Source organism: Lithobates pipiens, unplaced genomic scaffold (genome assembly GCF_037356315.1).
Source record: "Lithobates pipiens isolate NorthernLeopardFrog02 unplaced genomic scaffold, aLitPip1_a1.2 Scaffold_18, whole genome shotgun sequence".
Classification (NCBI taxonomy): domain Eukaryota; kingdom Metazoa; phylum Chordata; class Amphibia; order Anura; family Ranidae; genus Lithobates; species Lithobates pipiens.
The window spans coordinates 723,507-735,525 of record NW_027507758.1 but is presented as its reverse complement, the minus strand read 5'-3'; the positions used below and the strand labels follow the sequence as shown (position 1 = coordinate 735,525).

The following is a 12,019-nucleotide window of genomic DNA, read 5'->3' as shown; positions in this document are numbered from 1 at the left end:
CATCAAGCCATGTCTCCCCCCACCCACCCATCAATCCATGTCTCCACCCATCCATCAATCCATGTCTCCCCCCACCCACCCATCAATCCATGTCTCTACCCAACCACCCATCAATCCATGTCTCCATCCATCCATCAAGCCATGTCTCCCCCCACCCACCCATCAATCCTTGTCTCCACCCATCAATCCATGTCTCCACCCATCCATCAATCCATGTCTCCATCAATCCATGTCTCCCCCACCTACCCATCAATCCAAGTCTCCACCCACCCACCCTTCAATCCATGTCTCCACTGATCCATCCATCAATCCATGTCTCCACCCACCCATCAATCCATGTCTCCACCCACCCATCCATCAAGCCATGTCTCCACCCACCCATCCATCAATCAATGTCTCCACCCACCCATCCATGTCTCCACCCATCCATCCATCAATCCATGTCTCCACCCATCCATCAATCAATGTCTCCACCCACCCACCGATCCATCAATCCATGTCTCCACCCACCCATCCATCAATCAATCCATGTCTCCACCCATCTATCAATCCATGTCTCCACCCATCCATAAATCCATGTCTCCACCCATCCATCAATCCATGTCTCCACCCATCCATCAATCCATGTCTCCACTCATCCACCCATCAATCCATGTCTCCACCCATCCATCAATCCATGTCTCCACTCATCCACCCATCAATCCATGTCTCCACCCATCCATCAATCCATGTCTCCACCCACCCATCAATCCATGTCTCCACCCACCCATCAATCCATGTCTCCACCCATCCATCAATCCATGTCTCCACTCATCCACCTACCAATCCATGTCTCCACCCACCCATCAATCCATGTCTCCACCCACCCATTAATCCATGTCTCCAGCCATCAATCCATGTCTCCACCCATCCACCCATTAATTCATGTCTCCACCCATCCACCCACCAATCCATGTCTCCACCCACCCATCAATCCATGTCTCCACCCACCCATCAATCCATGTCTCCAGCCATCAATCCATGTCTCCACCCATCCATCCATCAATCCATGTCTCCACCCACCCATCCATCAATCCATGTCTCCACCCATCCATCAATCCATGTCTCCACCCATCAATCCATGTCTCCACCCATCAATCCATGTCTCCACCCACCCATCCATCCATCAATCCATGTCACCAGCCACGCCTCCAACCATGGTAACCTGTAAATGCTTTTAAAGCATCACCAATGGGTAGTAAAATGGACGTAGGTTGTTGCTGTTGCACAATTTTAAGAGGAGGACATGTTTGGTATCTATGTACTGAACGTAACATCTTTCATACAGTAATACCTCGGACTGCCAGTAACACGGTCAACGAGCGTTTCACAATACAAGCTATAATTCTTTTTAAATCCTGACTCGGCTTGCTAGCATTATCTCCCAAAACCAGCAGGATTCAAGCCTCTGCGGTGTGCAGTACCTCATTTGGCCAGAGGTAAGGGGGGGTGCCAGTTACACTCGGAGCTGCTCAGAAACACTCCGTTCCCGAGTGTTTCTGAGCCTCTCGGAGTGTTTGAGTATTTCTGAGTGCATCCGAGCGGCTCAGAGTGGTTTTCGTGTCTCTCCGACGTCCCCCCCCCCCCCTGGCCACATGCGGTACTGCATACGATAGAAGTCACTGTCTGAGTTTCCATGGATTTCTATGGGGAAACTTGCTTTGATATACGAATGTTTTGGAATACAAGCATTCTTCTGGAATGAATTATGTTCGGAATCCAAGGTATTACTGTACTTTACAAAATAAAATAAAAAATCAGGTTATGCATTGTGTTTTTTTTCTTAAAAACTCAAAAAATAGTGCAATTTAAAAAAAATTAAAAAAAATAAATTAAAGCCTGAAAAATCGCAGCACAAATACCGGGTGACATAAAAAAAATTGCAAAATGCACCAATTTATTCTCTAAGGTCTCTGCTTAAAAAGAAAAAGGCGGGTCTTCAGGTGGATAATATACTTTCATAGCATAAAGATTATTTTCCTGGTGATGGGGGGCGGAGTTCCACTTTAAGATTTGTTTTACTTTTGTCATGAAGGGGTTAACTGGGCTTTGACTATATCTGACAGCAGAAATGACTAGAAATCCATGGAAAGAATCGTCCTCACCGATCCCCTGGGCCCCCGACTTGCAGGTGTGATGGAGGAGAGTCATGTCCGTCAGTCCGTCCCGATCATTGACGTTACATCCTCTCTTCAGAATCTACAATGTAACAAAGGAAGAAACAACATCCCAACATTACCAGGAGAGGAGAGGAGAGGAGAGGAGAGGAGAAGAGAGGAGAGGAGAGGAGAGGGAATAAAAAAAAGAAGAGGAGAGAGAGAAACCTACCAGGGGTTCTAAGCACCAACCACTTTATTTCATCTACGGCCCCTGCAAATACTATTTTTACTTATTTTCTTTATTTGTGGTCAGGAAAAATAATTCTAAAAATGTTTTGTCCGGTAAAAAATAAATCTTGAATTTTTTCGATATTCTGCATTCTTATTTTTATCCAGAAGGTGGAGCTTTATCATTTATTTCACATTTTCTGAAGTGAATGGAAAAGAAAAAAAAAAGGAATAAAAAGGGAGAAAAGAGGGAGAGAGAGAGAAAAAAGGGAGAATGGAGAAGAGAAGGGAGTAGAGGAGAGGGAGAATGGAGAAGAGAAGAAGAATGGAGAAGAGAATGGAGAAAAGGGAGAAGGGAAAAGAGAGGAGAGCAGGAGAAGAGAGGAGAGAAGGAGAAGAGAATGGAGAATTGAACAGAGGGGGAAGGGAGAATGGGAAAAAAGAAGGAGAGAAGGGAGAAGAGAAGGGAAAAGAGAGCAGGGAAAAGAGAGCAGGGAAAAGAGAGCAGGGAAAAGAAGGAGACTGGAGAAGAGAAGGGAGAAGTGAAGGAGGAGGAGAATTGAGAAGAGGAGAAGAGAAGGAGAATGGAGAAGAGGAGAAGAGGATAGGATTGTGATAACTGAGGGGAGAGAAGTCCCGGCATCTCTTGGGAAACATCACAGAAATCTTTGAACTTATTGAAAACTTTTTAAGCTGAACTCCGGAGTGTGATGAGAAATGGAAAGGATTTATTTTTAAACAGATAAAACTTCACTTATTTATCTTTTTCATCAATAACATGATAAATGTGAATAGCGGATTGGACGGTACCTCGTGTCCGATGACATCGATGCTCTGCTGGACCTGAGGGACCCATTGCCTCAATATAGCGAAGAGCTCCGAGACCGAGGTGCTCGGGTCATACAAGATATCCTGACATGAGGCGTCATTGGGTCAGAGAAGGAGAATTCTATGAAAATAAAGAAAGAAATACAAAATGACACGATGAACCCGGCAAAGTCCCAACCCACCAATAGATGTATCTATCCTTCTGTATATAGGGAAGGGAGGAGGGAGGGAGGGAGGAGGGACGGAAAGGAGGGAGGAAGGGAAGGGAGGGAGGGAGGAAGGGAAAGGAGGGAGGAAGGGAGGAAGGGAAGGGAGGGAGGAAGGGAAGGGAGGGAGGGAGGGAGGGAGGGAGGAAGGAAGGGAGGGAAGGAAGGGAAGGAAGGAAGGAAGGGAGGAAGGAAGGAGGGAGGGAAGGGAGGGAGGGAGGAAGGCAGGGAGGAAGGAAGGGAGGAAGGAAGGGAGGGAGGGAGGAAGGAAGAAAGGAAGGAAGGAAGAAAGGAAGGAAGGAAGGAAGGAAGGGAGGGAAGGGAGGGAGGAAGGGAGGGGAGGAAGGGAGGGAGGGAGGAAGGGAGGGAAGGGAGGGAGGAAGGGAGGGGAGGAAGGGAGGGAGGGAGGAAGGGAGAGAGGAAGGAAGGGAGGGAAGGAAGGGAAGGAAGGAAGGAAGGGAGGAAGGAAGGGAGGGAGGAAGGGAGGGAGGGAGGAAGGCAGGGAGGAAGGAAGGGAGGAAGGAAGGGAGGGAGGGAGGAAGGAAGAAAGGAAGGAAGGAAGAAAGGAAGGAAGGAAGGAAGGAAGGGAGGGAAGGGAGGGAGGAAGGGAGGGGAGGAAGGGAGGGAGGGAGGGAGGGAAGGAAGGAAGGAATGAAGGGAGGGGAGTAAGGGAGGGAGGAAGGAAGGGAGGGAGGAAGGTAGGGAGGGAGGAAGGTAGGGATATATATCATTGGCTGACAGCTGATCACGTGATAAGGGTCGGGATCGACCCCTTGCACGGATCGGTGATCAGGCGAGTCTCATAGACTCGGCGATGACAGGGCGCGCAGGCCGCTCCTGCACGGGACGATGTCAATAGACGTCGTCCCGGGAAAGGAGATCCGTGCTGTAGCCGTCATTCGGCTATAGCGCGGGTCTCAACTGATTAACCTTGGCCCACACACTAACCCCGGCACTGACCCCGATCAACCTCCATCCAGCTATATTTGTTTATTTTTTCCCCATTTACATTTTTTTCAATCTTTTCATTTTTTTCTATCTCTGCATGGACAGAGAACGATACATCGTATTTCTCTCATCCTCACACAGACGGAGGCTACCACAGCGATCAGGTGGCCAGAACCCGGCTGCTCCACTTTCCGATCGTTAGGACGGGGCCCTCGGTGAGACTCTGTTGCTCTCTGCAGCGGCGCGCTCCGGGTACAAAAGGTAGATACACAAATATGCGGCCTCACAGGGAAAAGAAAAGCCCAGTCCAGCGGGGCCACATATCCTGATCGGCATGAAGGATTAAAGGGATTGCACGTGACCGATGTACACAGCATCTCCACCGCCCCTTTATGTCATTTTCTGCAACTACAGAATACCCGCTGATCCTGCCAGAAATCCCGTGCCCGGGCTGCACTAGTGACCCTGTCATTGGCGGCACCGGAATCTCTAGCAGAGCAGAGAGAACCGAGTTTCTGGAGCTTCTCTGGCCAGACAATGAGGGGTCTTCTCCCCCACCGGAGAGCAGAATTCATCAGAGTTCAGTCCGGCGATGAAGAACCAGGCGAGGGTCCGGCATGAAGATCCACGATGAAGAACAAGGCGAGGGACCGGCATGAAGATCCACGATGAAGAACAAGGCGAGGGACCGGCATGAAGATCCACGATGAAGAACCAGGCGAGGGACCGGCATGAAGATCCGTGATGAAGAACAAGTCGAGGGTCCGGCATGAAGATCCACAATGAAGAACAAGGCGAGGGTCCGGCATGAAGATTCACGATGAAGAACCAGGCGAGGGTCCGGCATGAAGATCCGCGATGAAGAACAAGGCGAGGGTCCGGCATGAAGATTCACGATGAAGAACCAGGCGAGGGTCCGGCATGAAGATCCGCGATGAAGAACAAGGCAAGGGGTCCGGCATGAAGATCCGCGATGAAGAACAAGGCGAGGGACCGGCATGAAGATCCGCGATGAAGAACCAGGCGAGGGTCCGGCGTGAAGATCCGTGATGAAGAACAAGGCAAGGGTCCGGCATGAAGATCCGCGATGAAGAACCAGGCGAGGGTCCGGCATGAAGATCCGTGATGAAGAACCAGGCGAGGGACCGGCATGAAGATCCGCGATGAAGAACCAGGCGAGGGACCGGCATGAAGATCCGTGATGAAGAACAAGTCGAGGGTCCGGCATGAAGATCCACGATGAAGAACCAGGCGAGGGACCGGCATGAAGATCCGCGATGAAGAACCAGGCGAGGGTCCGGCATGAAGATCCGTGATGAAGAACCAGGCGAGGGACCGGCATGAAGATCCGTGATGAAGAACCAGGCGAGGGACCGGCATGAAGATCCGTGATGAAGAACAAGTCGAGGGTCCGGCATGAAGATCCGCGATGAAGAACCAGGCGAGGGACCGGCATGAAGATCCGCGATGAAGAACCAGGCGAGGGTCCGGCATGAAGATCCGCGATGAAGAACCAGACGAGGGTCCGGCATGAAGATCCGCGATGAAGAACCAGGCGAGGGTCCGGCATGAAGATCCATGATGAAGAACAAGTCGAGGGTCCGGCATGAAGATCCGTGATGAAGAACAAGTCGAGGGTCCGGCATGAAGATCCGCAATGAAGAACCAGGCGAGGGACCGGCATGAAGATCCGCGATGAAGAACCAGGCGAGGGTCCGGCATGAAGATCCGCGATGAAGAACCAGGCGAGGGTCCGGTGTGAAGATCCGCGATGAAGAACCAGGCGAGGGTCCGGCATGAAGATCCGCGATGAAGAACCAGGCGAGGGACCGGCATGAAGATCCGCGATGAAGAACCAGGCGAGGGTCCGGTGTGAAGATCAGCGATGAAGAACCAGGCGAGGGACCGGCATGAAGATCCGCGATGAAGAACCAGGCGAGGGTCCGGCATGAAGATCCGTGATGAAGAACAAGTCGAGGGTCTGGCATGAAGATCCGTGATGAAGAACAAGTCGAGGGTCCGGCATGAAGATCTGCAATGAAGAACCAGGCGAGGGACCGGTGTGAAGATCAGCGATGAAGAACCAGGCGAGGGACCGGCATGAAGATCCGCGATGAAGAACCAGGCGAGGGTCCGGCATGAAGATCCGTGATGAAGAACAAGTCGAGGGTCTGGCATGAAGATCCGTGATGAAGAACAAGTCGAGGGTCCGGCATGAAGATCTGCAATGAAGAACCAGGCGAGGGACCGGCATGAAGATCCGCGATGAAGAACCAGGCGAGGGTCCGGCATGAAGATCCGCGATGAAGAACCAGGCGAGGGAACGGCATGAAGATCCGCGATGAAGAACCAGGCGAGGGTCCGGCATGAAGATCCGCGATGAAGAACCAGGCGAGGGACCGGCATGAAGATCCGCGATGAAGAACCAGGCGAGGGTCCGGCATGAAGATCCGCGATGAAGAACCAGGCGAGGGACCGGCATGAAGATCCACGATGAAGAACCAGGCGAGGGTCCGGTGTGAAGATCCGCGATGAAGAACCAGGCGAGGGTCCGGCATGAAGATCCGCGATGAAGAACCAGGCGAGGGTCTGGCATGAAGATCCGCGATGAAGAACCAGGCGAGGGACCGGCATGAAGATCCGCGATGAAGAACCCAGGCGAGGGACCGGCATGAAGATCCGCGATGAAGAACCAGGCGAGGGTCCGGCATGAAGATCCGCGATGAAGAACAAGGCGAGGGTCTGGCATGAAGATCCGCGATGAAGAACCAGGCGAGGGACCGGCATGAAGATCCGCGATGAAGAACCAGGCGAGGGTCCGGCATGAAGATCCGCGATGAAGAACCAGGCGAGGGTCCGGCATGAAGATCCGCGATGAAGAACCAGGTGAGGGACCGGCATGAAGATCCGCGATGAAGAACCAGGCGAGGGTCCGGCATGAAGATCCGCGATGAAGAACCAGGCGAGGGTCCGGCATGAAGATCCGCGATGAAGAACCAGGTGAGGGACCGGCATGAAGATCCGCGATGAAGAACCAGGCGAGGGACCGGCATGAAGATCCGCGATGAAGAACCAGGTGAGGGACCGGCATGAAGATCCGCGATGAAGAACCAGGCGAGGGACCGGCATGAAGATCCGCGATGAAGAACCAGGTGAGGGACCGGCATGAAGATCCGCGATGAAGAACCAGGCGAGGGACCGGCATGAAGATCCGCGATGAAGAACCAGGCGAGGGACCGGCATGAAGATCCGCGATGAAGAACCAGGCGAGGGACCGGCATGAAGATCCGCGATGAAGAACAAGGCGAGGGACCGGCATGAAGATCCGCGATGAAGAACCAGGCGAGGGACCGGCATGAAGATCCGCGATGAAGAACCAGGCGAGGGACCGGCATGAAGATCCGCGATGAAGAACAAGGCGAGGGACCGGCATGAAGATCCGCGATGAAGAACCAGGCGAGGGTCCGGCGTGAAGATCCGCGATGAAGATCCGGTGAAGTCCCACATGGACCCGACTATCTCATTTCACATTTAAACGGATATGAAATCCAAAACCCCCAAAAAATAAAAATAAATAAGTGTCCTACAGTAAATCTTTATAGCGTCACATCAATCCCTACAGAAATCAGACACATCCGCATAAAACAGAATTTTTTATTCAAGGCATACATGATCATAAAGAAGAAATAACTAAAGAATATGAAATAAAAATCATCTCAGCAGTGGCCGCCCGCCCATTAGGGGCACACAGGCACCCCCCATGTGTCCGGCCTCCTAACCTACATGCAGGGTACCGGACGCATGCATTCCTAGGGAGGCGTTTCTTTTTGTTTTTTTAGAAGCACACGATTAGAGCCTGAAGCTCCAATAGGCTTAAAAAAATATGGTGGGGATGGGGGTGGCAGAGCACTGCACCCGGAGCCCACCCAGTTGTCTGAAAATAGAGAAAGAAAATTCGCTATTGTCACACTGATCATCCTCCTGGCCAATCAGGAAACGGGTCCCCGAGACCCATCACCCAATTGGCTGAAAGGACAGGCGATCCTGTTGGACCCGTCGGAGGATACATACAGCGGAAGCCACCATGACACAAAAGGAGGAGGAGACGCAATAGAAGTCCCCGCCCATAGGAGTGCTGCCCACCCGCACCTAGATGGGTTAAGTGCGGGGCTGGATGACCTACCGACTGAAAACCCCACCCCCCCAATAAAAAAAAATAATAATAATAATAAACACACACATGCCGCTGTATCACAAGCTCCATATACATTTAATGAGCACTGGGAAGAAATCATTTTTATATCCATGCGTTTTAAAATGGCTTTCTTCCTCAGTGGAAATCAGAATTTGTAGAGCGTGAAGATAAGCAGAATATCATCACAGATTGTCCCATTAAACAATAAACGTAGATATAAAACATGTAATTGTACGTTTATTGTTGAATTTGTGATGCATTGGAATTGCCTGTGATATTGTCTCTACAAATTCTCATTTCCCCCTGAGGAAGAAAGTAATTTTGAAACGCGTTGGGATAAAATAATTGTACTTCATATATCTTGATCACAGAACATATATGCAGCTTGAGATATCAGAATATATTATAAAACATTTCAAGCTGCATATACGTTCTGCGATCAAAGATATGAATTACAATTCTTTTAATTCCAACGCATTTCAAAATGACTTTCTTCCTCAGGGGGAAATGAGAATTTATAGAGACAATAATATCACAGAGAGTCCCAACACATCACAAATACAACAATAAAAACCTACAATTACATGTTATATATCTACATTTATTTGTTATGCATTGGGACCAAAGACAGAAAATGTGCCTTCCCTAAAGGATAATGATCATGAATCATACAATAGATCTGCCGTGCATGCGGAAAGTATTCACAGCGCTTCACTTTTTCCACATTTTGTTATGTTACAGTCTTATTCCAAAATGGATTAAATTCATTATTTTTCTCAAAATTCTACAAACCATCCCCCATAATGACAACGTGAGAGAAGATTGTCTGAAATCTTTGCGAATTTATTAAAATTAAAAAATACCATGTACACAAGTATCACAGGCTCCTCCCATGTACGCAAGTATCACAGGCTCCTCCTATGTACACAAGTATCACAGGCTCCTCCTATGTACACAAGTATCACAGGCTCCTCCCATGTACACAAGTATCACAGGCTCCTCCCATGTACGCAAGTATCACTGGCTCCTCCCATGTACGCAAGTATCACAGGCTCCTCCCATGTACGCAAGTATCACAGGCTCCTCCCATGTACGCAAGTATCACAGGCTCCTCCTATGTACACAAGTATCACAGGCTCCTCCCATGTACACAAGTATCACAGGCTCCTCCCATGTACACAAGTATCACAGGCTTCTCCCATGTACACAAGTATCACAGGCTCCTCCCATGTACACAAGTATCACAGGCTCCTCCCATGTACGCAAGTATCACAGGCTCCTCCCATGTACGCAAGTATCACAGGCTCCTCCCATGTACACAAGTATCACAGTACTAGGCACCGCTCATCACCTGGCCAATACCATCCCTACTGTGAAGCATGGTGGTGGTAGCACCATAATGTGGGGATGTTTTTCGGCAGCAGGAACTGGGAGACTAGTCAGGATCGAGGGAAAGATGAATGTAGCAATGTGTAGCGACATCCTTGATGAAAACCTGCTCCAGAGAGCTCTGGACCTCAGACTGGGGCGAAGGTTCATCTTCCAACGACTCTAAGCACACAGCCAAGATAACAAAGGAGTGGCTACGGGAGTCGGGACAACTCTGTGTGTGCGAATGTCTTCGAATGGTCCAGCCAGAGCCCGGACTTGAACCCGACTGAACATCTCTGGAGAAATCTAAAAATGGACCTACACCGACGCTCCCCATCCAACCTGCTGGAGCTTCAGAGGCAGTATACGTCGCACCGATGTGTATTCAACAAACGTCTAAAACCATCCCAGTGCCAGGTTCCAAAATGGCCGCTGTAATTTTGCACATGTGCAGGAGGTCCTTTCGCCATGTGTCCTAGTTCTGCCCTGCGCGTTTCGTCATAGGCGACGTCATCGTTATGTGTATACCATGGTCACAATTTACGCATATTGATTGTGGCATCACATAGAGAGTTTTTTCTATTTATTAGTTGGTTTAGCGCTGAACATTTCCCATCTTCATTTTTGTGATACTTTTCCGGGGGAAGGTGCTAGAAGCTTACGTCTTACATCGTGATGGACTTCAGCGCCTGACTTCTCTCTCCTTTTTATGCATTGGGGACTGTCTGTGATATTTTTGCCTCTACAAATTTCTCATTTCCCCTGAGAAAGAAAGTCATTTTGAAACACGTTGGGATAAGAGAGAGAATTGCACTTCATATGATCTCGGAATGTATTTGCAGCTTGAGATCAGATTTCTAATATATTTTCTATTATATGTTGTGGCAGCAGGCAGGTAAAGTCACCTGGTTGTATCCAGGATGGGAAATATGTGTGTCCTAGATTCAGGATTTATGCAGACTTTTACAATTAGAGGGGAAGAGTTAATGAGCCCAGCTGAAGTAAGTGGGCTCATTAAGACCTCTACAAAAAACCCCAGCATGCATAGGGAGATGCTCCATCCTGGAACCAGTTTTGTGTTTGTATAGACTGGGGAGTGTGACACCTGTTCTGTGCGGTGAGGTAACGCCTGTGTGGCAAACCTCTACAACAGAGACAGGGACTGGTGCTGCACAAGGCTGCACCCAGTTGTTAGACAGGGAGTCTACGTGTGTAGTTAGAGGTAAAGCTGACCAGGATTTATTTTCATGTTTTATTTTTGTTTGGCTGTTATATGTATCACTGCATGTAGCATAAATAAACCGCATCTTTTGTTTTTTGCACCTACACCGCTGCCTGCTGTGCCTGATTTTGTATGGAGGAGATACTGAGACAGCTGGCTCTAGCAAATGCAAATCAGCAGCAAACAAATGCGGCTTTACAAAAGAGCCTTGCAGCCCAGCAGAAAGCTCACCTGCAGAGTCTGGAAGCTCAGCAACAAGCCCAGCAGCGATCTGAACCCCGCTTCATAGACCTGTTGCAGAAGCAAGAGCAGAGTTTTCAACAGCAACTAGAGACATTAATACAGCAACGTCCGCAGACCAATGAGGCAAGTGGTTACAATAATACCGCATCCTTTGGTGTGAGCCGTTTACTGACAAAAATGACGGGAGAGGATGATCCGGAGGTGTTTTTGACCACATTTGAAAGGACTGCTGAAAGGGAAAAGTGGCCTAAGGAGCAATGGGCTGGACTGGTGGCCCCTCTGTTAACTGGGGAATCGCAGAAAGCTTATTATGACCTAGAGCCTGACCAAGCAAAAGACTATGTGGTGCTAAAAACAGAAATATTGGCACGGCTGGGTGTCACCCTGGCCGTCCGGGCTCAGCGTGTGCATAATTGGACTTTTCAGGTTGGAAAACCCCCCAGGTCTCAAATGTATGATCTCATTCACCTGAGCAGGAAGTGGCTGCAGCCAGAGACTTTGACTGCACCAAACATTGTGGAACGTGTTGTTATGGATCGTTTCCTGAGAGCTCTTCCTACTGCCATCCAAAGATGGGTAAGCCATGGAGACCCAGAAAATGCCGATAAACTTGTGGATCTGGTTGAGAGGTACTTGGCTA

The 12,019-nt window shown here is 49.6% G+C and overlaps 1 protein-coding gene across 4 annotated transcripts in view; it reads right to left on the bottom strand.

Moving 5' to 3' along the window:
- Nucleotides 1-1,864: 1,864 nt before the first annotated feature.
- Nucleotides 1,865-12,019, bottom strand: part of LOC143986929 (CAP-Gly domain-containing linker protein 4-like) — a 62,116-nt gene continuing 51,961 nt past the window's right edge. Inside the window, exons 6-7 of one of the 4 annotated variants that reach the window (XM_077485340.1) lie at nt 3,177-3,315; nt 1,865-2,238 (exon numbers count right to left, since the gene is read on the bottom strand). In XM_077485340.1, coding sequence (XP_077341466.1) covers nt 3,227-3,315 — 89 coding nt within the window. In that variant the 3' untranslated portion in view covers nt 1,865-2,238; nt 3,177-3,226. The remainder of the gene's footprint in view (nt 2,239-3,176; nt 3,316-12,019) is intronic. The other 3 variants (XR_013276570.1, XM_077485338.1, XM_077485339.1) reach the window with 3 other exon arrangements.